General features: G+C 40.9%; 3 protein-coding genes across 4 annotated transcripts in view; 2 read left to right on the top strand and 1 right to left on the bottom strand.

Moving 5' to 3' along the window:
- prkcaa (protein kinase C, alpha, a) overlaps positions 1–13,265 on the bottom strand; it is a 130,095-nt gene extending 116,830 nt beyond the window's left edge. For both annotated transcript variants that reach the window (XM_071504825.1, XM_071504826.1), the window contains exons 1-2: positions 13,099–13,265; positions 10,928–10,959 (exon numbers count right to left, since the gene is read on the bottom strand). In XM_071504825.1, the coding sequence (XP_071360926.1) occupies positions 10,928–10,959; positions 13,099–13,265 (199 nt within the window). The remainder of the gene's footprint in view (positions 1–10,927; positions 10,960–13,098) is intronic.
- A 99-nt stretch (positions 13,266–13,364) lies between these two features.
- On the top strand, positions 13,365–19,620 carry LOC139636610 (beta-2-glycoprotein 1-like). The gene is made up of 9 exons (XM_071504828.1): positions 13,365–13,498; positions 15,738–15,942; positions 16,298–16,477; positions 17,273–17,369; positions 17,485–17,561; positions 18,169–18,354; positions 18,489–18,668; positions 18,818–19,015; positions 19,436–19,620. The coding sequence occupies exons 2-9, from the start codon at positions 15,873–15,875 to the stop codon at positions 19,543–19,545; spliced, it is 1,098 nt and encodes a 365-aa protein (XP_071360929.1). The 5' UTR covers positions 13,365–13,498; positions 15,738–15,872; the 3' UTR covers positions 19,546–19,620.
- A 714-nt stretch (positions 19,621–20,334) lies between these two features.
- Positions 20,335–26,190, top strand: LOC139636611 (beta-2-glycoprotein 1-like). Its single transcript, XM_071504830.1, has 8 exons — positions 20,335–20,596; positions 21,443–21,619; positions 22,162–22,258; positions 22,881–22,957; positions 23,225–23,413; positions 24,760–24,939; positions 25,543–25,740; positions 26,021–26,190. The coding sequence occupies exons 1-8, from the start codon at positions 20,521–20,523 to the stop codon at positions 26,083–26,085; spliced, it is 1,059 nt and encodes a 352-aa protein (XP_071360931.1). The 5' UTR covers positions 20,335–20,520; the 3' UTR covers positions 26,086–26,190.
- The last annotated feature ends 56 nt before the right edge of the window (positions 26,191–26,246 follow it).

The raw sequence follows: 26,246 nt of genomic DNA, 5'->3' as shown, positions 1-26,246 counted from the left end.
AGTCACATGTTTTATGGCTGTTTTACGGTCGTCACATGCTTTATGGTTGTCTATTACTAAAGACATGCTGGAACAAAAAGCTGAAAATAATTTTCCATAATAAATATGACACATTTGTATTCAAGCCCTGTCAAACTAACTCGGTCACAATAAATATCAACTGTAACCATTCTCAGCAAGCCAAAAGGGGAAACACTATGAGCTGAGACTCGGAGAGTTTGGCTCAACATGCTGGATGTGCTCGCTCTAAACCTGAGTCCTTTATGGCCGAGCTGCCACACGCTTCCTCCTGCAGCAGCTCAAAATCCCAGAGCAAACACAGAGCAGATGCCACGACACAAAGCTGCTGGCAGGGGCCTTCTCTTTTACACCTGACTCTACATGGATACACTGTCCACACAAAGTGTTCCAAATGCGTCAGTACAGACAAACACGCATTCATACATGATCCTGCTTTACAAGACCGAGCATGGAAAAACAAAGGACTGAGTTTCATACACACATTTAGGAAAATTAGGGATCTGCCTAAAACAAGAGTAGAGTAATGTTGATGCTACAGTAAGAGAGTGCAGCATTGTCACGAACTGTACTGCTGCATTCTGGTTTACAAGAAATGTCACACTAATCCAATAGAGGCTGATGAATGATCCTCCACATGGTTTATATCAGTAAAACAGAAAACAGCTGTTTGTGTCAACTCTGGTTGTGTTGAAGTCGGTTCAGCTTCAATTTTCAATCACTTAAAAACAGTGAAATCCACAGTGTTATTGGCACTGGTACTCATGTCAACAGAATTGTATGAATGAGTGCATGAATTCTTATTAGAGAACACTACATTCTGAATACTTGCACATGAAGGGTTGGAGACATTGAGACAAAAAAAAAAATTCTCCAATATCCAATAATGTTCTTGTGTAGAACTGCAAAGCCTGTAATTTAAAAAAAGAAATTATTGAACAAAAACAATCTTTCCTCTTTGTTGTTCCTGTATCTGTGAACAACAGAGGAGGTAAGAATTGAAAAAGTTCTCAACTTTACAAATTCAGTCAGATTTAAACATGGTAAAACCTGAAGTTTGTAGTGAGAACAGATGTATGTATTCCTCTGTGGAGCACACTACTTCCTACATTTTGGCCCACAGCAGGAGAAGGATCGAACTCACACACTGAATGCCCCTTGAAATAAACGGGCAATCCGAGGTAGTTTCATGGACGTCATCCCACCTGGGACTGCTCAGTCAGTCCCCTTCCTGCACTCAAATCCCCTCATCAAACTGTGAAACAGATTTGGGCTACATCATGACAGCATGCAATCAGGAACTGAACGGGGCTCTATTATCTCATGACATGCAGGTGTCAGCGGATGTATTCCCCCCCATGCAGGAGCCGTCCTGTGCCAAGAGACAAGCAGATTTGCATCAACGTGTCGTCCGGGTCTCCATGGAAGCCCAGAAGGTAATCTAATACAGACTCAGAGGCACAGAGAGAAGCGGCGCAGCGAGAGAGCAACAAACGTCACAACGGCATCTAAAATATTGACATATTTGACTGAAGATGAGCGCTCAGTCACATACATTTCAAAGCATTATTTATAATGAACGCTCATTCTGTACACACTGGGATTCACTTATTCTAACACGCTCCCTCTCGGCTGACAAATATGATAAACAGCAGCATTAAACACCAGCTTATATTGTGGCAAACACATTAGAACTACTGGGGCACATTTTGAACACAACACGACATTTTCAGCAATTGCATGGTGGGAATTCAGGTGATAAATAATGCAGAGCTCTATGATGGATTAGTCTAATCGTAATGCAGCTGGTCTGAATTGATTGTCGAGAAACAGGAAGAGAGACGAGAGACTTTCAGGGAAGTCCAAAATGGCCATACAGTTTACTTCTGATCGGGACCGAGCTGCCAGCCAGAACCTCCAGTTCACATTTGAAAGTTATCTTCAAGGCTTCATTCAGCTGTGGCTCAATGATAAAACGTGCCTACTCAGGAATATATGTACTGCAGCAGTCTCAGACTTTTGGATGCCACTGTGTGTCTGTTTCAAAGCATCACGGCTGACAGTGAATAAATATAAACTAGTTGACCACAACAACTCGAACATTGTTAGCCAAAGGCCTTAACATGTATTTGTGTTTTGATTCACACTTTTGCAAAACATACAATCCTCTGGTACAAATTCAGGCTCATAAAAAAAATAAATAAATAAAAAATCAAAATCAATAACGCTGCCAGTCTGAAGTACCCAGCGTTCCCAAGACAGCACAGTCATCCAAACAGTGCACAGAGATTAAACTAAATTATCTGTATCTTTTTGTCGTTGATGGCAGAGTATTGTCAGAGGATATGACGGTAATGGCTAAAACTGATTAAATGGTTAAATGATGTTATGCCGTCTCTCTTTTTTGGAAGAATGGTGCTGCACCCCCCCCACTAGTGTCAATCAAGGCCCACTGAAGCTCTTCTTCAGGCTTGAAGTGGCCTGACACCTTAATAAAGGACATATAAGAAACACAGAACACTGTTTAAAACCACTTTAGATTGATATATTAGTTGTAAGCTAATGCTGCTATTTCTCAGGGCAGGTTATTACGGTCCACTGACCAGCCAGACAAAAATGAGCGGCACCTTGTTAATGAGGTTTTTGAGAAGCTTTGTGCCTTTAAGCGTTTTCGTTGCCATTCGTTTTGGTCTGATAAGCTGTTGGTGAGCTCTCTGCCTCCAGAACTTGTGGCCTAATATGTCTTCATTGATATCAGCACCAGTGAGTAAGCCGCTGTCCCATTAATGTGTCACTGTTTTTCGTGCTCACTGGAAGAAAAAGACAGCAGTGTGGACCAAAAATAACAGGAAGTAATAGCTAGAAGTTGTTTTAACTACTTTCTATGATGAACATGAATTCAGAGTGGTGAGCCTTTTACGGCTGGGGAGGCTTTAGGACTAAGCTGTTTTAATGCTGGGGATTCGCTGGAGCAGCATTAGTTATTATGGTCAGTGTCTGAGAGGCCACGTCTCCCTGTGTCCCTTCACAGGCACCAGGGAGCAGTGCACAGGTCACACTGCAGGATCACAGTGTACAATTTAAAAGGTGTCAACCCCACTGGTACCAATTATATTTTCTACAAGGTCCAAGTCTCTGTCAATGTGCATGACAGACTTGTTCAACTGTAATGAGGAAGAGGACCAAACCAATATTTGTATAGAGATCTCGTTGATTGACGCTGGTGTTTAACAGACTGGATATCAGGATACACATTCACTGTGTTTTATGGCTTAGGTCAAAATGCAAATCGAAGTCAATCTGCAGCCTGAAATTCCTAATACACCACTTTTTTTACATGCGGTAGTAGACTGCTGCTGACTGCTGTGTGAAATCACATGTTCAGCTACAGGCACTTGAAGATGGTAACAGTGGTTTTTGTTATACTAATGTCTTTCATACTGAATTCTGTGAAATTAGAAAGTAATAATAAAAGTTAATATATGTTCTACATTTATTAAAGGCCAGTTAGATGTGTTGTGTGCAGTCTTTGTTCATGAACAGTCCACTGCTCTGTCTTTGAACTGACTGAACTGGATTTGTGACTGTGCCTCTGTTTTCTATGTAAAATAGCTGCTGTGTCTGTCAGTAAGTGAGTCCATGTCGTGTCCCAATATCTGCCACAAGAAGAGATAATGAACAGCATCTTCCAAATATTCCATATGGATGAAATACTGTCATTACAGAAATATGGTGTTTGCAATGGATTTATGTTATGCAGATGTGCAGAAACTGAAACAACAGTATTAAAGTTTCTAAATTAACAGCTGGTTCCTTTTGTGGTGCTCTCATCTGACCATTTTTCATTGATTTGAGCAAGAAAATAAATAAGCTAAAAATCTCAATGAGATTGAGTGCAGCATAGCTCTAGTCAAGTCGCTAACATCTGCAGAACTCGACTAATGTTTGTGTGTGTGTGTGCGTGTGTGTGTCCTCAAACAAAGGCCTTGTGTAATCACACAGCGGCCATCTAAAAAGACAGAGCAAGCGTCCTCCTATAAACAGAACCAACGCTATGCATAACAGTGTTTCTCTTCAGGAGACCGAGAGGCAACTCTAAATATAGTCTGGGATGAACTCTGCCCCCTTCCTTCTCTGCCTCATAAACACACAATGCGTGCACACACATACACACATATCACATACGCCATGATGCCTTTTCCCTGCCCTGCTCCATTCAAACAGTATCGAGACTGAAGCATGGCAATGCAACGTTACTGTTCAGAAGTACAACGCAAATACCTGACTGCGTTCTCTGTTTCACCAGCACGAGGTGACGGGATTAGATCTGTCAGAGTGTGTGTGTGACGTAGGAAGAGGGAAGGAAAAGTGGACATACAGGAAACCCCCCCCCCCCCCCCCCCCCCCCCCCCATGGGAAGCCGCCCAGGGCAGAGGGCAGTGTAGAGAGCAGTTTTCTTGCAGGGAGTCCAATGAATGACAAAGAACAGAGAGACAAGCAAGTAAGGGAAAAAAAAAAAAAGCGAGATGAAAAGAGAAGAAACAGAAAGCTGACAGTGCACGTGACACAGCTACAAAATTCAGCGATTAGCATCAAAGCTATTGGCCCCGAATCTGTGTCTCTGTTCTAAGTACGCCGCTTTACAACAGAGAAATAAAAGAACAGAGACGATGGCACAGAACAAAGGCACGGCGTTTTCACATTCATGACTGAGGCTGATTGCTAATGAGAATCCCGTGACCACAGCAGACAGGGCCTTCATGTCTCTGGCGCAAATCTTTTCCTCTCAGAATCATGTCTTGCAGGCTCGAACGATGGAACGGTTCAGCCTTTCATGGCTGACGTTACAGAAATGAAAAAAGATGTCCAGGCTCTTTGCTTTTTGTTTTAAGTTTGCATCACTTCCCCATAGATGTGTGGCTAAATATACACAAACAAACAAGCTGATAACAGAAAGTTGGAAATAAAAAATCCGTGGATACTAATTTTGACATTGAAATTTGCAGATGCACAAAATAATAACAATCACACTGAATTAGCAGAACCCGGAGAAGAACAGTCCTCTCATGAGCTTTATCCAGTCACCAGGCTCCTCTGTGCTGGATTTGATACCAAAGTCTGAATATCAAAGTCAGATGAGATCAGACAGAGGAGACAGCACAGGATGTCTCAACTGAGTCACGATTGCTCTGAGACTGCTTGAGTTACAGGCAACTTCCTGCTAAGCCACGCCTTTTATGGAGATTTTTGATCGATGGCCGCCACGTTTTGGGCCGATCTTATTCCTGCAATGCTACGTACCAAATTTGGTGTTGATACAGTCAAAATCCAAAAAGCAAATGTCACTTTAGAGTTTTTCACATTATGCAAATTAGCAGAAAATCTATTATGGGTGAACTTTTGTGTCAAATTACAGAGTTACGGTGTGAGGGGCGTGGCCTTTATCAGGCAAAGTTTCACGTTTCTAGCAATCTGAACTGCAGCATAAGGCAACAAATAATAATAAAAAAGCCTAATAAGGTTCCAACCCTTTGGGTTCTGAACCCTAAATATCTGCTAGACTGCTACACTGCAGATATATGCTGTTTCCCTGTCATTTCACTGTAAAAGCTTGGTTTATTTCTTTGCTACCTGAGGTTGAAATTGTAATAAACTCTCATGTCTCTCATGAAAAGATGGAGTTCATTACAGGCCCCCTGGAGAAATAAAAGTATGAGTCAATGTATCATTGTCTGCATGAAGCATAAATCTGCCACACAACAGCAAAGGAACTGTGGTGCCCTTAGACGCTGGCTGCTTCTTCACGATATCTGTATTTTTATGACCATGTTGGGCAACCTGCGGCCATTAATAAACATTTGAACCCTGCAATTTATAAGGAATCCAGGCCCGAGTTTAGATATTGCGTCTGCCTTTTCTTTGTGGCTACCACTCATACTGCACTGCTGCTGAACCTTGAGCATTATAACCAGGTTTCTAATCCCACTTCAAGATGTGGAGCTCAAACACAGAACCAGAAAACAGTGGCTAAGGATCATGTCCTGTTTGAGCAAGAAGAAAAAAGGAAAAATGAAACAAGAAGAAGTAGAACAATTGACCATGGACACTGTGGGAGCTTACCTTTCCACAGACTGTCAACAGAGGCCTTATTGTGATGACAAAGTGGTGGATGTGCACATGGATATCTGAGCACTGTGCAAACACTGAACAGGACAAGGTTAACAAAGCCACCGTGCATCGATGGAATTCGACAGAAGAAAACACTTAGTTATTATTATTTGTTTGACAGTATCAAAGTTTGATTCAACAGGTTGTTCAGGGTTCCCACAATACATCCTGTCAGGTTCATAGTCTACAGACGCTTTGCTGTTATTTCCTCATTACACAAACACAATCATATACCAATTAACGATGGCTGGCAGGCCACTACAGGAGATTCATCCCCATTGATATGAATACTCTCACCTAACTTGTGTGGCTGGACATCAACAGTTTTTTGGGAGACAACAGAAAACTCATTAATTGTTGTATCCTGTGCATCAGGGAACATTGGAAACCCTCAGGTGAAATCCAGTGGTCTATAGCCTGCCAATACATGAACCACATCAGAGTTCACAAATCAACAGGTCAACACTGCACAGATGATCCGTGATACACGGAGCGCGTGGAGCAGTGAATAAGTCACAAAGACACTGGAGTACACTTTTTTTTTCCTGGAGTACCAAGAACAATATTTTGTGAAGCCTTTTTGTTTATTTCTTTTAATCTATGAGGAATCTACCCCAGACATTTTTAAATTACAGTCAGTGAAAAGGGATTATTTTTGAAATGATTTTCAAATCAGTGCCATTTTGCCCAGAGGAAAAAGTCTCTGTGGGCCAAAGTTTTAGCGTCTAAGTAACAATTTCCTGCTTCATATCTGTCAAAAGAGACAAGAGTGAGCATTAGCTGGGTCTGATGGACTAAAAGCTTGTTATTAATAAAATCTGATAAAGGATCAATACTGTGGGACTGCATGCTCTACTAATGGCTTTGTGTTTTTAGTTTCCAGTGGCAGGGCACAATAGGCTCGTGATAACAACTGCATCCTGTCAGAAAAGACATTTTATGGCAGAAATGCTGCACTGGCTAGAAAAGCTGGGGGGAAGGACTGAATATTACACTAGCACTTCTTTCAGTGGGGGTCGCTGAAGGACGCACTTGACCCCAAAACGCTTAAGGCAGGCTGCTCAATGAAAGACTCTGGCTAACTATGAATATCTTTATCTGGATGAGGGTGAACCAGGTCATGGACCAGGATAACACTCTCGAATTTAAACCCCTGATAACTCAGAAATTCAAGAGACGAAGGCTAAATGAGAAATCCCAACCCAAAGCCAGACCTGGTGCGCTGAACAAGATCTGAATAGTCAATCTGCTGAGTGACATGGGTACAAATTGCCCAGCTGTATTACAATGTCAACTAAATGGTGATTTGAGATACCCTGCTGCACAACCAGCGGCAGCCAGCCAGGGCCTTGTAACATGACTCCAGAAAGAAAGTAGCCAGGAGACGACAGACAGATCGTTCACAACGCAGATACCATCTAGAAAGGTGGTTACTGATAGGCTTGTTTGTTTCCACAACATTAACTCTCCTCAGCATTAACTTTGCTCTAATATTTCACTGCAAGTGTCATGTTGAGAGTGGTTAGATTTTTTTTTTTTTTTTTTTAATCTTCCAATTACTTCATGGATTAACTGAGTTATTATTCCCTCTATAAATTGTCGGCATATAACCAAAATTGCAATTTCCCAGAGCTGAAAATGACATATTCAAACTGATCTTCCAACCCACCCAGTGTCATTAAATTTCTTATAGAAAGAAAAGATAACCAGCAAACATTCACATCCATGAAGCTGAAGCCAATTCAATTTTGGCTTTTTTACTTTCAAAGAAATCACTTACATTAATCTTCATTTATCAAAACAGTTGCAGATTAATTTCTGTGAATCAACTAATCAATTTATTGACTCATCACTTTGGCCATAAATTATTAGTTTGAAATTATAAATTTAGTAAAATCATACAAACATAAACACATTGAATGAGCTTAGAAATATGACATTTAATTTTGATTTAAAACACAACTTCCAGCTCACAACACTATAAACAACACTTGTGTCGTAACACTGCTCATCCCACCCTATTCTCGGAAAAGGGTCACTTGCAGGGCTGAAAATTAAATGTCACTCTTGTTACAGAAATGCCACTCTCCAGTTTATCACTTTGTCATTTTTGAGTATTGACTGCGAGGCTCGCTGTCTCTGCTGGAGGGCCTGACCCCCATTTTATAGAAGCTGAGGTTTAATAATTGATAGCTAAACAGATACTGTATTATAAAGTGCGGACCTTTCTCTCTTTGAATAGCTGCAGTGGAACCAATCACCTTCATCTTGATAAGGCGGACATTATTTATTTAACAGGTCCAGGCATGGATTTACGGTGGAAGAAAAATAAGTGGCTGGTTTTTGAGTTTGGTGAACGGCCTCAGTGCTTGACGCAAAAGAAAAAAGCTTGTTGAAGAGCTCCTTTCTGCCCGAGTGCAGTCTCTGACGTCCTTGTAATCATTCCATTTATCATCTCCTGTATCAAAAGCTCTGACAGAAACAATGAGGCAGGATGAAAATGACAACTTGCTGTGAAAGCAGAGGAGGGGGGTTGGCGGACACGCTGTTGATAATGTCAGGTTGTGCAAAAACATGTTAAGCTGTCAACACTGCGACACCTTGGACTGACTCATTGCTGAGCCTGGTTTCACCCAAGTAGGAGCAAATACTAGAAGACTGAGAGGAGGCTGCATCTCGCCACTGTGGAGAGGAGATCACAGAGAAGAGTGGGTGTTGGGTTGTTGGAGGTACATGCAGACATAGGTTAATATGCACGCTCCTGTACAGAACGCAAACATTTAACAGACTAAAGGCCCCTACAGACACACCAGACACTATGAACCGTCTAAATGTATTGATATGGTGAGTAACAAAGACCTCTATACCACACTCTCAAGAGAAGAGCGTCTGAATCACTGAGATCAAACACGTCGCATGGAAAACTGTTTATCTTTAAGTCTCCAACAGAGACAGACTGTCCACAGAACAACCGCCTAGGTAGATATCCATCAAGTGTTTCCAATTAAGTAAAATCTCTTTCATCACATTTTCCCACATGACATAAACAAAAGTCTTTGTCTGATCAAAACTATGTTGAGAATTTCAAGTCAGGAGCAACATACTTTAAAATCCAACTCTCTTTTCCATTTCCATTGAACCAGAAATGATAAGAATGCAAGAAATGTTAAATGCAAAATGTTTGATATGCTGACATTAAAGGTGCCTTGTGGAGTTTTGGACCAATAGCAGCGCTATGTAGCCACGTTTCTATGAGTTTGGTTTGTTTGTATGCAGATGCAGGCGGAGCTGATCCACTCATAAACAGCTGGTGGCTGTAACGAGCCAATAAAGTTAACAAAGCACCAATTGAGGAAGCAGAGAAGTAAACTGCAAGCAAGCAAACATGAATGTCAACAACGCAGGATTAAAAATCTTAAAACCATTGGCTCTGCAAATGTTTTATGAGGAAACAAATTTTTTAGACCTCAAGGATACAGACACAGTGTCGAAAAAAACTACACAAGGCACCTTTAATTCAGTGTTCTTGGAATATAAACCAGAGACTTTCCCTTTTGGTCTTTGCACACAACTACAAAATCCTGCGACGCACTTTAAAGCGTCAGTGCTACATGTACTGTATATACCATGACTCACACGCTGAAAAATAATAGAAGTGTCTATAACTAAGTGAAACAGGAGTTTGACATCATCTGCACTGTTACCTGGGCACTGGCAGCCAGAGTCAGACTTTGGCAAGCCCAGAAGTTTCCACATTAGATGAGGAATTCCGAGAGTTGATGCATGCTGACACTCAAAATGGCGTGTTGGTCGGAAGTCCACCTTCGCTGTGAGGTTGGGGATCAGGGAGCCGACGCGAGCTTCGTGCTTCTCCTCTTATTCCTCTCTCACTTTCTGTCCCACCTTTTCTCCAAAATACCTGCCATTCCTTTGTCTTTAGCTTACACAGTTAATACCCAACACACACACACACACACTGTCCCCTTTCAACAGGCCCATTTTTAATGAGCAAAGCTTCACTTAATAGGAAGCACTTTACTGATAATAATCAGTTAAATAACATTTGATTCCATTCATCACTGGGATAAAACCATGCCCTGCAACAAACCCAAAGTGAGTGTGGTGTCGCAGGTAATCACAATATTAGAGCACAGAAACAAACAACAAATCTCTCTCTCTGCACTGCCGGCTATATCATAAAATCATAAAAGACAAAGTTATTCTGGGCTCATTTCCTTCTGGCCACATGATTTAGATGCATCACGACCACAATAACACTACCCTGTGTGCACCGGGTAAACAAATAAGGTCCTGTTTGCAAAATAGCACACAAATCATGAGCGAGATGGCATGAAAATGAAGGCTATGAACGTTTGGACACGATGAGTTGGGTGAATACGCCCTTTCGACCAGCACGATCAGTTCGTTCATCATTTTGTCGTTTTCATCTCCGATATTTATCCACGATTCTCTTCAAAGACAACAGTTTATCAGACGTAACCACAGACGCGCTCACAGACGCTGGCCATCGAGCGTCCTTTTCTTACGTTTGCTGTACAAATGAAACGGAGCCGGCGTCTGAAAAGCATCAAACACAATGGGGGACAAAACGAAAGGGTCGATTCTAAATGTGATGGATTATGTGACAGTCGAGTATAAAGGTGCAAAGGAGATACTCCACTGGCCACACACAGAGGCACACAGTTCTCATAATACTTGAATGAGTCAGATTTGGTTTTACCTTGGCACTGGAATCCTTGTTTTCCAAACCCCCTGTGAAAACAAAAGAAGGCTGAATTAAATTGTTGTTTTCTCTCTCTCTCTCTCTCTCTCTCTCTCTCTCTCTCTCTCTCTCCCATATCCACACATGCACACAGTAAATCCATTCATTCATACACAGATACGTTTGTTAACTCCAGGGACAGCGTGTTGCATAACAGGAGGGCTGTGAAGCTTTTAAACTTTTATATTTTGCTGGTAGCATTTAATATCATCTTCCCCAAACAAAACAATAAAATAAATATTTAAAAAGCACAACTTTTAACTTGACTTTATGACCTGAAGTATGTGGACACCTGTGTATTTCTCACAGTTTGGGCCACGCTCTCTTAGTTCTTAGTGAAATCTTCAGAGTCAGTCTACAGTGACATTCAGCATGACAGTAATGCCTCTGTGCACAAAGCCTCATCCATGATGAAATGCTTTTGTGAGCTTGGTATGGAGGAACTTTAATGAGCAGCAAAGAGCCCTAACCTCCAGCCTTGGAGATACATTTAAATTTGGGAGCAAATCCCTGCATCCAAGCTCCGAATTCTTATAGAAAGTGTTACTAGATGAGTGGAGGTTGTTGTAACAGCAGACTGACACTCTGGGCTGAGGTGTTGGACAGTAACATGTGGGTATAATGTTCAGGCGTCCACATGCTTTTCACCATTTTGTTCAACTGCTTTTACCTGTTTGATAGTTACAAGCATATAAACACACACAAATCTACAACCCAATGTACAGGAGTGTGTATACACATGATGCATATACAGTACACGCATATATTTTTAGGTTAATGTCAGTTTTTAGTATATTTCTTAGTATGCAAGGTTTCAAGAATATTATGTGTTTGTGTTTCTCTGTTTGAACCAAAAAGATCAAATCCACAACTCACATCTCCCTGAACATCAGTTAACGAAGCTGCTCTCGATTTTAATTTCTAAAGCAAAACAACAAGTTTGTTGGCTCCGAGTTTCACAACACACTGAGCCTGTGTTTCGCTAAGGAGAGGTGGTTGGTCACAGGTCACGCTGCAAAACTATCGAGGTTAGAAGCCACTAGCAATAAAGGTCCTGAGATCACACTCCCACCTGCAGAAACGTGGGTGCAGCTCTACCAGGTTTACTCCTCTCACACTTCCACTGGAGAAACAGCACAACAAAACATTTCAAATGCCCGAAGCTAAACTGAAGACTTACACAGAAGTCTGGGAGGTTACACTGAACAGTCCCTGATAACTTTCTGAAAGTCGAAACACTGACCTCTGAACGCGCAGACTGGGAGAGATGTGAAAAAAGAAAGAGTGGGTCTAAATATCGGCGAATAATGAGAAACTAATATACTCTATTCTCTTTCTATGAGCCACTCCTGGAAAAAGCTGCAGCATAAAGGCAGCACTGTCCCTCTGCAGGTCACTGCCCACTTTCAGTGCCTTTCAGCTAAACACCATGTGCATGATGTTGAAACATTTCATTGCAGAAGGTGAAGCGTTTTTCCACATGGGCTGACGCTGCCAGTAAACTGCAGAGTTTCACCCAAGAAATCCAGCCAGCAGCAGCTGCACAAGAGCCGCTCTCCCCCAGTAAAAACCAAAAAGGAGGCACAGCTGCAGAGTGTTGATCAGGGAATACGACAAGAAAAGTGGACTTTTAACCACAGGAGCTGTTATCATTCAGTGTTATGTAAAGACTGATGTGTTCACCTACATTCACTGTGTCCTCACACATGGATCCTGGGATTTTCTGGGGCCTCATAGTCCCTCAAAAATGAAAGTGACGGCTTTAATATCACTGCTTCTCAGCGGGAGTTTCCCGGATTGCAGAGTGTATATAAAATAATGCAATCCACAAATCTAAACACAAGCTTTACTCACTCCCATGCAACTAGTCACCATATACAAGGACACACTGATAATAAACAACGGCAGAACTCCTCCCATATGGAGCTGCTGAGACAGGAATCCCGACAGTTTGGGATCCCTGGGGCGGAATCAGCCGGAGGGAGCGCTGAAGACTCTCCGGCGGACATGAAGTCTGACAGAAGTGTGCACGACAGAGAAGGGAAAGTTAGGCTGAAGTTTAATGAAGTTATCCAACATGCAACAGGCAGCGGTCGGGGGGTGGTGGGGGTGGGACACGGAAGGCTTACCAGATGAAGTCGGTGCAGTGGCTGCAGAAAGTCGGCTGCTTGAAGAACCTGGCTATGAACTTGTGGTTCTTGATTTCGTGGACGTTCTTTTGCCTCAGAGCACCTTTGCGAGCAAACCTGTTCGCCACGTCCGCGGTGGACGCCTCGCTGGAGCTCACATCAGCCATCCCCCCTGGAAGAGACCCGCACGACGCGCTGCTGCGGCGGTGCCTTCGCGGTCTTCAGGTGCGTGTCAGTCCGTCGGTGCGGAGCCGGCAGAGAGCGGAGCGGCGGTCTGCGCTGGAGACACCCTGCTTTCTGTCTGAGGGCTTTCCCTGCCTGTCCACACCACTGGGCTGCTCCACTGACAGCTCCAAGTTAGCCGCAGTGGACAGACACCACATCCGGCCCCACCTTCAAAGTAAAAGCCCCCCCCCCCCACCCCTTCTTACCTTGTGGCTGCACAGTGGGACCACAGTTTGAATCCACATTATTTTCTTCCATACAGGTTCAGTGAATACAGATACAGGTTTATGTGCAGAAGAGACTTCAGAAATGCAGCTCCCACTGCAGAGGAACATTTTTGCCTCATTCATGTGTTCTCAAATAATTACACAAACTCTTTTTCATATGAGAACCTGCTGGACCAGTTTGTTTTGTCTATTTTAAAAGTGAAAAGTAACATTACAAAATGACATATGTAATACTGTGTGCAACTCTCAGCTTGTAGTTGAAAACTATCCTCAGATAATTAGATAGCCTATACCCTGTTCAGACTAATGCAATTTAATACAATAGTTCAGTTTCAATGCTATGTTTGAATCCCTCTGCAGTTATTGTGTCCAGTGAAACTATTAGAAAAACCTCCCAGTAGCTATAATGCAGGACAATTCAGCAGCACCACAAACTACAGATGGATAAATGAAACATAAAGTTGAGTCAACAGCTGTAAAACTCATTCACCAGCTGGATTATATAAACTGCATGAAGATGGGATTTAGGTCTTTGTGTTTTAGCGAAGTGTACTTAATGAACCGGCGGCTGATTGTGTAACTGGGTTATAATTTGAAAATCCTCAAAGTGCCATTAAAAAAAAACAGTGCATGGTGTCCTCAGTGTAGGCCTGAATCTGTGAAGCCTTTAATCTTATTCACTGTCACAAAGAGGCCCTTGTCAAAAAAAATGCATGAAAGCAAAACCCACCAACCTTTTAAATCATCAAAAAGAACCCATTAAACCTTTCGACATATTCAGCCTTCTACTTTTAAACACTGAACAATGTGGATTTTTTTCAGTTCTTTGGAGAAACCACATGACAATGAATGTCAACGCTTCGTTCTGTGTGTTTTCATCAAGTGAATGAGAAAGGTAGGAACATATCAGCCTAGAATGGATGTAAAAACCTAAATTTGAGTTTTTTTATTGCACCAAAAAAAATCTCATATTATATTTTATATTACTAGTTGTCCAAAAGGGGTCGTTACTTGTTTTATTTTGAAGACACACTTCCGGATCGTGGTCTCTGTGCCTTTGTGTGACTTGACGCTCCGCTTCCTGCGCGTCTCTCCGGCGGATGTCACGCAGCGGGACCCGCTGTGGGAGGGAGCAGGCCCCCGGTGTCGCTGCAGGAATCTGGGATGGCGGCGTCATCGTGTGGAAAAAAACGCGTATTACACATTTTCAGCTGATCCCTGTGGGAAGTGTTCACCGTGTTGGGCCCCAGCGGTTTATTAATGTCGGGTCTGAGTGACTTCAGCTGTTTTTGTGCTAGTTTCAGACTTACATACTTAAAACCTATTATGCATGATTAATACAAAACAACCATAACACAAGAGTAACTATCTTTATGCAAACCTTTGATACTGAGATGCAAACTGTCATGAAGCCTATGTGGAGTATTTTATGGATCAATATCAATAATGTTTTACATTCCACTGAGGCCTGCAGCCTGTTTGTCTCTGATAATGTGCTGTGTTGTGTTTTTTTAAAGCTCTTCTGTTGTATTTATGAATATGTCTTTAACTGGATTACCAACGTCCACACGCTGCTGCTGCTGCTGCTGCTCTTTGCTTCAGCTTCTTCCCATTTTAAACATTTTCTCACATTTTCTTCACCAACTCTTCTGAGTTTGCAGATTCCTGTAGGTTCACTGACCAGCAGAGCAGCCATCTAACCATCTCAAACCTCATTATGTGCAAGACAAATATTTGCAAATTATATCAGGTTAAATAAGCCACATCAAGACAATCAGCCCATGAAGGACACACAGCGTTACTGGGAATCAACAGATCGTTCCACCCAGTTAGGTTATTGCATCATTTTGTTGATTATGGTTCTGCAGGTCACAGAGTGTCTATTTTCTTACTGAGTGGACAATCGAGCATATCCCTCTGTTATTTGACATTATTGTTGTAGTGCTGTTTATCTGCTTCATTAGAGCAGTAATTGAACATTACTAAAAAAAAAAAAAAAAAAAAAAAAAAGGCTGTCAAATATTTGAAGTACTGCTCATCAAGACTGTGTTTGTGTGTGTGTGTGTCTCATTATTTATCAGTTCATATCACGCTTCATATCTGCAGGCAGCTCTTGTACCAAATCAAGGTTATTGATCAACTCTGGGTAAATATGCAAGAGTTAAGACCTTTGTACTCAATCAATAGGAGCTTACACTGATCTACATCTGATTGGACCATGCAATCATGCGCCCATTACCCAGCAGCCCTTATGGTGCCCCTAATGCCCCCCCCACCCACCCAGATGCTGAGGGATAGTGAGGAGACTCTACTTTCGAGAAGATGGCTCCAACTTTGGTTTTGTTGCTCCTCTGCCAAGTAGCTTTCTACACAACTGCAACATCTAAGAAAGGTAAAAAAAAATGAAGCAGGAGAGTTGCTTTATCTATATAATGAGCATGAAATGAATTCCTTGTGCTTAATGCCAATGAGCTGCAAGTATTCCTGTTTGACCTGCTGTCAAATTTGTTTGTTTGCATTTTTGTATCGTATGCACCTCATGCACATGATAGTTGATGGTGTTAAATCAAAAGTAAAATGTGCACAACTTTCACACCAACTCACAACGAGAACAGCTAATCTATACAGTGAATTATGACTTGTTGAATAGTGTGGCTGTCAAAAGGATTTAGCTGCAACATGTAAACATTATTGCTGTGAATCCTGCCTGTTATAAGGTACATTTGTCGAATTGTGTCTTTAACTAGTGTGTAGCCGCCCACCTCTCACTGATGGGATTGATGAGTCCACCCTAAAACGTGTGTATGAGGTTGGAGAAGAGCTGACTCTCACATGTGAACAGGGGTACTTGCCTTCAACGACCACCTCTCGACGGATAACCTGCACCGCCACAGGAGAATGGACGCAGTCAAACCTGGCATGTTCCCGTGAGTCGAGACTGTAGAGGTTGTCGACTTGCTCACTGAGATGCAACAATAGAGGAGCTGTAATTTCTAAATTGTTAGAGCCACCTAAAAGTAGAACGTATGAGTAAAGTGGGGCAAATATTCACTTAAAAATGTATTGTGCCTCTGACAACCCTCTAAAAAAAAATCATATAATGTTTCCCACACTCCCTGGAGAAATCACTGCATTGTGTTGGACGGTTTACTTTACACCATTATAAACTTCTCCTGTCTCACCTGTCATGTGATGAGGTCCAAATGCTGTATCATCAGATTTTCCACCATGACAAGAACAAAAACATCTTTCATATACTCACAATATATAGAAACACCACAAAAAGGCACAAGCTTAAGACAGTTTTATTTTTAAAAAAAAGTCATAAACAATATACCAAAATCACAAATAATAACATGTTTTGTTCTTCCTAGAATATCTTCATATACTGTAATATAGATGCAGAAGGTTAAAAAAATATGAGGCAAAATATTTTCTTCTTGTCAAGTCAAGTAAAATGGAAACAGTAGGAAGAAAGAGGTCATAAAGATGTGAAGTAAAGTTTTAACGGCTGTATTCTCAAATCTCTGCATTAATGGTGGTGGACGGTGTAAGAACAGAAACTTCTTAAAATGAGCTATTTCTCTTATTTAATCCAAGTTTGAAAATGTTTCTATTGTCCTGCTGATTATTTTCTCAACTATACTATTACACTGTGTGTCTAACCCCCCAGAGACGTAGACTCAGTGTTGTCAGTACTGCTTTATCTTCTGTCTCTGTAGCGAAGATGTGCCCGATCCCCAGACCTCTGCAGCCATTAGCGAAGGGGAGGACAGAAGCTCCATTCAAGAGTGTGCTTAACTTCACATGTGACGATGGGTAAGACTGAATGACAGTAAGAAGTTATAGAGTGTGTGTGTACACATATACATGTACATGTACTGTATAGAAGTTAATATACTATGTGAGAATGATATGAGCTTTTGTTTATCAGGTATGTCATGGTAGGAGCCAATGAAAGCCGGTGTTTACATGATGGCACCTGGAGCAATCAGCCACCGCTCTGCAAAGGTACTGGAGGAAAATATACATATGGAAGTTTGAATAGAGAGTCAGTGTTCAGTGGAAACACAACGTCAACTACACATTACGTGCAATGTGAAAAAGGAAGTCCATTAACATTTTTTGATCTAATTAGGAGGCTGTTCTCCTACTTTTTATTAACGCACCTGTATTTGCTTAATTATTTTACTGTATTTTTGTATTCATTGAGCTTCTATTTTGACAGGAACTTTGCTTGCTCTTTGTCAACAGAGGACAGAGTACGTCTGACTTATCTCTGAGTGCGGTTCATTTTTGGTGCCTGCAGTTTGTGGTGTTGTTGAACTGTGCTGCGGTTGACAGGTGTTTCCATTATTTTGTCCACCCCATTCAAATCAGCGATGGGGGGCTGAATAACAGAAACACAGAACACAATTGGACAGCAGCACGAACTCCATCCTCCAAAAACTGAGCATCACACCCTTCACGAGGGAGGATTTATTGCAGGACTGTTGAAGCAGACTGCGTTTGTCTTCAACAGTTCCTAATAAACTGACAACTGTGTGCAGGCTCAGTGTGGATTTTGCATCTAACACATCGGATTGAATGTTAACGCCATCACTTTTTGTCCTTCCAGCTGTGAATTGTCCTCTGCCCAAGCCACCTAGAGATGGGAGAATTGTCTACGATAAGCCAGTCACTGGACCCACCACCATGTATGGGCAAAGCTGGACATACGAGTGTAACCGACCTAAAGCACCAAGTCAAGAGAGGGGATCCTGCATGGCTGATGGAAGTGTACCTGAGCCACCGGTGTGCCGAGGTACACGGAGGATGTCGATATTCTCCATATTCTTTAACCATCTCTCCCCCTTTAGTGTATTTTTCTGTCATTTTTCTGTCTTGTGCAGCCTAACTGTGCAACTACATAATACCTCCTGTTTTTGATCTTCCCAGACGTGAGCTGCCCCATTCCAACAAATATACCAAATGGCTTCATCACCTTTGCTGTGATGAGACAACATGGATACAAGGAGAAGGTTAAATACGGCTGCAATGAGCACTATGTTCTGGACGGTGAGGCTGAGATACAGTGCCAAAACACGGGGAACTGGTCTTCCAAGCCAGTCTGCAGAGGTGAGTCATGGGAAAATTTCGATCTTAAAAGCTACCTGCAGGCTAAATTTGTCTGGATTCAGTTTTGTAGCAAATGAGCATCAGACTAATCGTTATATTATATCCGGCTGACTGGATTTGCAGTGTCTGCTTTAACTTTTTCCATCCAGCTCCCTGCACAGTTGGGATCAAAAGGGGCCGGATTTTCTACAATGCCAGGAAGCTCTGGATCGCAGACCTGAAACCCAACAGAGTCCTCCACGGAGAACATGTTGCCTTCTATTGTCTGAACAGAGCTGAGAGGTGTGGCTATCCTGTGGCCAGCACCTGTAATGATGGAAGCCTCCCCATCCCAGAATGCTTTGAGGGTGAGTCCTTTACAGCTCAATAAAGACTGAACAGTGCTCAACTTCCCAAAGATGAAATTAATGCTTTCAATAGAGAAGATGTGTTTTAAACTTAGACACCATACAGTAAGTAAAGATGCAAAACTTATACATGCATATACATTTTCATGTTTTAGGCAGGAGGACATAGTCTTTATATTGAATGTGCAAAGTGTTATAGATATTTCAGAGCAGAGTTTGGGCACAGCCTACCCGACTATCCGCCTGCTTTCACTGGCAGCAATACAGTGTTTTCCCTAAAAAAAAAAAATGTTATGTAATCGGTCTGTCAGATGATTTACAGATGTCTTTGGAAAACTTGTGATGTTTCTGTGCAGTTATATCAAAATATTTTGTGACCACAGTGATATATCTCCCTCTCCCTCTTTTTCTTGCTTTTAGAACCAGGTAAAGTGGAGTACACCCTGAGGGCCAAAACGCTTCCATCAGAAATCACAATGTGTGCCGCTTCACCTCCTGCAAGCCCCACAAGCCCTGCGAGATCTGCATGACCTGAGCCTGAAACACCGTGTACATTAACAGGACACGATTAACTGGATCACAACTAATAAATCTGTAACAACAGACAGAGGCCACCTTTGTTTATTTGGTCGTCTTCATCTCTTATTTTGAAAGGCATTTTCAGCTAACAATAAAATAATAGTTGTAATTGTGGATAAAATTGTGAAAATTAGTTTTCAATAACATCTGCCTCCTTTTATATGCTGATATTTGAAACAATTTATAACCCACAAGTAACTGAAACTCCTTTACAGATGTATAATCTAATTAAAAGCGAAATAAAACAAATCAAATCCTCGGTTTATTCTAACACCAGGATAGCTGAGGTGCATGAATGAACTCTGGCGTAAAAAGCTGTCTAGCGAATTTGAAAAAAATCTGGGGTCACACCAAATAGTTTTATCAAAATTCTGGCAGCTGTATTTTTAATAAGCTGAAGCCACTGACAGTAAAAAAAAAAAAGGGGCATTAGAGTAATTCAGTAAAAAGTACAGTCAGCTGTTTCTTAATTTGATTGGGAGAGAAAACAGCAGATTTGTTCTTCTGCATATTTGTATTGAGATTGCTTTAACTGCCCTTGATGCCTTTGTATTAGTTTTGTTTTGATGTATCTCTGTCACATTATGTTAAGACTGTTAAAATGGTTTAAAGTCAAGTAAGAGACGGCTAAATACACAAGGTCTACAAAACACAAAACAAACCCAAAAAATATTTTATTCCTGTTTCATGATGTTGCAGCAGTGAGGGGAAAGTCCGCTGCTGGAGCTTCCCATTTCCAGTTAAATGTCACATGAATTACAATCTGTTATTGCAAACAGAAAGAAGAAAAAAAAGGACAACAAAACAAAGATCCGCAGGGAGCAGTGACTTCATACTGCTCTTATCTGTTTACTTTCAGAGAAGCACAAACAGCAGCGAGAGGCGAGACAGAGATTTAGTATTTGAACCACAGACCGCAGACGAGGATGGAACACATGTGGACTTTATTTCTGCTATGCCCATTTGTATTCTTCACCACCGTGACATCCGAAGAAGACAATGGTATTTGCTGCATATGTGCACATTTATTATTTCACTGTTCAACCTCAATATCTTACAAGATTTAGACTTTTGTTTAAGGCATCTGTTTAAGTAGAAATGATCATGTTTAGGTTTAAAGTACAAGCCATTCATCCTCATTTCATCTGGTGTTTGAAATGGTTTGTTTTGATCCTGTTGTTCCCCTGACAAGAAGCTGACAGAAGAGGGTTTCTTTTCTGCTCTGTCCATATAACACATTTAAACTCAGAAACAGATTTTCATTTTCATTTAATTTTATATTTGATATTAATGGGAAATTCACATTTAACATTACTGATTTTCTGTCAAATCTATTGGCGAATCTCCAAAGGTTAAAAGGACAAGTGGACCAAATATAGCCCTGAAGGGAGCTACATGTCTTCAAAATGATTGGCTTCCAGTAAATATAGCTCTAATTAGCTGCATTAAAATAGAGATTGAGTTAATTTTCTTTTGTTGACAGGAGATTTCTTTAATAGGAAAACAGCATAATCATGCTGACTTGACCGTTGCGTGCAAATACAGTATACTTGCTAAATGGCGTAATTTGAAAAACACACACACACACACACACGCATATTGCAACACAAATTCCTTCTATTTCAGAGTCAGCACACATAACTACAGACTGCATGACACTCAAGATTTTAAGAATGGTTCATTCCTGTGCTAATAACCCAGATGCTCATTAGCTCACAGTGTTATAATAACAGGGTAAGTTCGTTGGGAATTTTGCAAAAAATAACCTTAGGTGACTGGATAATGTAAATCTGTTGGAATATTTTTCCAATTTGAGAGTCTGTGCATTAAATCCATGTGTCCTTGCAGTGTGTTTTAGGCCCCAGTTGGCTGCCAACATCGAGATGGATGGGATCCAGAGATACTTTAACCCTGGTGCAGAGCTGGTGCTGTCCTGTAAACAGGGATACAGTCCTGTGTCGGGCCCTCGGACAATTGTTTGTGGTGCAAGTGGACAGTGGACAAAAACCAAATTAATATGCATACGTGGGTCTCCGTTATTCTACTGAGAACTTAAGGTCTTGTGACAGAACATCTTGTACTGCAGATTTATACACTTGAGCCATTTCCCGTATTTAACAGGAAACTCATTTTCTAGGAGAAATCTATATTTTTAAGGAGACTTAGAAGTTTAATAGCAACATGGTTGATTGTAATTTAAGTTATATGATGAATGAAGGCTTTTTTAAGTCTTATTTTATGTTTTATCATATTTCACCTCTTGATGCAACATGGAAAAAAATGCACTACTGTCGTAGATTTTAGGAAGAATATTTCTCAAACATGTGAATCAATGTGAAATGTTAGTACCACACTGATTTCTATACTCTGTGATTATTTGTATTATAAATATCTAGGTAATCACATACTGTTACTGTTTTATTTCTCTTGTATACTGTGGACTACATTAAGGCTGTATCTAACTCCAGCAGGGTCAGCACACATGTAGTTGTTTTCATTATTAATAAAAACTGAATAGCAAGAACTCCTATTTACACATGTGCTCTCTACTGTACTCTCTTCTGCAGCAAAGCACTGTCCCTATCCTGATGCACCGGTTAATGGAGAACTGTACTATGAGGACACAGTGTACAAGAGTACCATCAACTACACTTGTAATGAAGGGTAACACAAGAGAACATCCTGTTGATTTTTTTTGTGTGACATCTTTCATAACTTTGGGGATAATCTGCTAATAAACCTGGACGAGACTTGTTGATATGCAGACATCCTTTGTCCTCTCAGCCACCCTTCTGTGCTTTACACATAGTTCTATCTACTAGATAATATAAAGCATGTTTAGTAGGTTGTAGGCAACTAGCATCACCCTGTGAGCACAGTGTGAAGACCAACCTTTGTGACTAAATCTGAAAGTTCTGAATACAAAAATCATACTCCACCTAATTATACCCATTAGTGAAGTCCATAACAAATCAGCAAACAGCTGCTTGTCTAATTTTGCTTGCAACCAAGTGCCAAGGCAAGTTAACGCTAGTGTCATTGATTATATAGGTGACACTGACTATTTAAGCCATGACAGAACTATCTACTGAAACCAGATTACTTTACTGACAATTGTATGAGGTGACCAATAAAGTCAGAATAATCTGTTCAACTATTTTATGCATGCGAGTTTCATTTTATTTTCCTTTCGCTTCAAGTATATTCACCCTCATTATCAAGTATCTTGTGAATATCTTTGTAATCTCAACATGAACTGAATTAACAGTATGGCTGCTCTGCACAGGTATGTCTTGATTGGAGCCAGTAGTGCTGTGTGCCAAGCCAATGCAACATGGAGCGCACCAATGCCAGAGTGCAAGGGTATGTAAGCCACTGTAAAAAAAAAAAAAAAAAAAAAAAAAAAAAAAGGAAGCAAAACACAGAAATTATATAGTTGCTCTCAAATAAAATAAAAACATTATTAAGCCAAAAACATTTGTACTTGTTATCTAGAAACAGAACACAACAAAGTTATAACTCAGTTTGTCCTGTCGTAAAGCTAAACAAGCTATAATAGTCAAATACAAGTACAAGCTTGTAAACACCAATACATATAAACTGGCGTACTCTCTCTCTCCTCTTTTGTAGCTTTGACTTGTGGTCTTGCTCCAATCCCAAAGTTTGGGCTAATAATTTATGACAAGCTGATAAGCGGGAACACCACTGATTACGGCGTCACAGGGACATACAAGTGCCTGCCTCCATATGTAGTGTTTGGCAACGCAAGAGCAGAGTGCACAGTCAGTGGCACCTGGACCAAGATGCCTGAATGTCGAGGTATGAAATACGCACTCTAAGATGTATTTACTGTTCCAACTTTCACAGTTTCACAGTTCACCATTTCCTCATCAGCATTAGCAGATGAGGAAATAATCCCAGCACAAGGTCCACATATGTGGTTTTCCCAGTGTCGCGACCCACTGAAGAAAACATCCAGGGGAACACAGGGAAAAACATGAAGTTCACAAGGTTAGCCTAAAAACCATAACAAAAGTAAAGTAGCAGGGGTTGGTATTTATTATCAGAGTAACAGATGTAGCGAATGCAACAAACAACTTACATAAGATTATTGGAAGCAAGAAATGTTGGGGTCTAAAGCCCAGAATAACAAACAAAACCTCCCCCATGCCAGCGAGGAAATAAAACTCCTGAGTGACTTAGATTAGAGTCAAACGAAAAGACAATCTCTAACCTCCCTGTCTGGCCAAAAAACATGAGAAATAAAGCTTCTTCTGCATTAATAATGTTGCTTGCAACAGAAACAAAAGACAGTCCTACCCACAAGAGCCCAAGCAGCAACCACAGCAACAGCACAACAGATTTATAGGCAGCTTGGTGGCCAGAGAGCCAGGAACACCAGTAGTGGGAGGCTGATATAGATGTCCACTGATGAACAAGTCATAAACAGCTGACAGTGATCTGGCACAAGCTCCAGATGAGATGGTCCGGGCACCCAATTAGGGAATGAAGGGAGTGGGAGTGCTATGACAGACCGGCAACAGACTTAGAGGACAAACACACTAGAACATCAGTGGACGCAACAACCAGATTTCATACAATTGTGAATGTTCAAATTTCTCTTTTTTTTTTCTTACACACACCACACATAGAAGACAACAGATTATCAGCAGAAATTCTCATTTTGATGATTTGGAAATATTCAACAGTACTCTATCCTCAAAATCCTCAAATAGTGGTTGGTTCAATGAATTTATTAATCATCATTTGTATGTCTTTTTGGAAAATACCATATGAGATCTCAAAAGGTTGTTCTATGTGCCATTGAGGGTCATAGGCAAGTCTCTGCTGTGTATGTCGAGACAGACAAAACAATCTATGAAAAAGTCTTAGAGGATTTCTCATTCTACTGTGGGAAAGAAAACACTTTCTTCCAGTAAGAAGGTCATCATTATGCAACAGTAAGAGCTGAAGAGGATAACACATTATAATGAATTAGACTGAATTGAACCACATTTGGTTCAGGGGAAATAATCCAATATACTTCCCACCAGCAGCACCATGGAATAAGTAGCAACCAAGTTGTCCAAACAGAAAAACCACATGATCTCTACATTTTCTCCAGCAGGCTCTCTAATGACCGCACTGAATTTGTTCCTTTGCAGTGGTGACCTGCCGTCCGCCAGAGAACATCAAAAAAGGCTTCAAGTCAAACAACGAGCAGAGAGACTTTGAATTCATGGAAACAGTCAAATATGGCTGCGAAGGAGACTATGCACTGGAGGGAAGCCTGCAGATTGTTTGTCAGCAGAACGGGGAGTGGTCTGAAAAACCATCCTGCAAGGGTATATTACAGTCATTTTACATTACACATTTAGGTGATAGCTGACTGACTATCAGACATGCTTGTGGTATACATACAGTTTTTTTCTTTATCTTTTTGTATATTTTTTTAATGAGTTTAGCTTTATAGTATTATGGCTTAGCTTTATAGCTTCATGGCATAGGAGATTAATTTTCCCACTTTGAATTAATGAATTCCTGTTCCCAATCTTTCCCCGTGACTTTTGTTGGTGCTCCTCAGGTGTCAGTCCAACCCATTACTTTTACTTGCATTTTTATTTGAATCCTATGGGTCATTTTTTGCCTGTGTTGACTGTTACAGAAGTCTTTATATGATAGACGGATCTATAGAACTACTTTTAAGGATAACAGTATGTGGAACAAATTATCAGACATCCAGACCCTGTGCTGAATTAGCTATAGTACAATAAAATAACCTGTTAGATACCAAATGATTTAAGCAACCCATGGGGCCCAGAGTTTAGCATTTATGTGTCACCTGATCTGCTTTTAGGTTTATTGCTTCAAAATAAATATATAAATAAATAAACAGTACAATACTATTTTTCCAGTATAATATTTTTTCTACTTCTTGTGACTTATAGCTCCTTGCAGCGTTGGAATAAAGAGAGGAAGGATATTATACAATGGACGCAAACTCTGGATCGGCGACTTGCAACCTAACAGAGTCTTACACAAAGAAATTGTCTCAGTCTACTGCATGAACAAAGCCAGGAAATGTGGCTATGCAGTGCCAACCCAGTGCATCGATGGAAAACTCAAAATACCTGATTGCTTTGAAGGTAAGGAATGTTTAATATATCATAAAAGTTTCATATTCTATTTTATTTGGGTATGTATGTACATCTGTCACCTTACCATCATCCCTCAACCTCACAGTGTGAAATCATAGTTCAGAGGTTTTCCCTGTGAAAAAACATTCTAGTATTAGGGAACTGTCCATCTATTACAGAAAATTCACCAATACTAACCACTTCTATGTATCTGTGTGTGTGTGTGTGTGTGTGTGTGTGTGTGTGTGTGTGTGTGTGTGTGTGTGTGTGTGTCGGTCTGTCTTTCTAGAGCCCAGCGGGGTTAATTATACACTTCATTCAGGTTCGCTTCCATCAGAAATCGAACAGTGCTGAAACAGGAGCAGATCCCTTCTCTGATGACTATTAAGCCACTGTATTATGGAATATGTGGAACGTGTGTTCTGGTCTCTCAAATTAAAGAATATGGTCTAACTCAAACGGTCCTTTTGTTGTATGTAACACTGTTCCCACAAATATAACCATGTGTGTTATTC

This window comes from Trachinotus anak, unplaced genomic scaffold (assembly GCF_046630095.1).
Source record: "Trachinotus anak isolate AG129_WGS33_773 ecotype Australia unplaced genomic scaffold, CSIRO_AGI_Tana_v1 ptg000019l, whole genome shotgun sequence".
NCBI classification, from domain to species: domain Eukaryota; kingdom Metazoa; phylum Chordata; class Actinopteri; order Carangiformes; family Carangidae; genus Trachinotus; species Trachinotus anak.
Note: the sequence above shows the minus strand (reverse complement) of the source record. Positions and strands in the feature narration are given on the sequence as shown.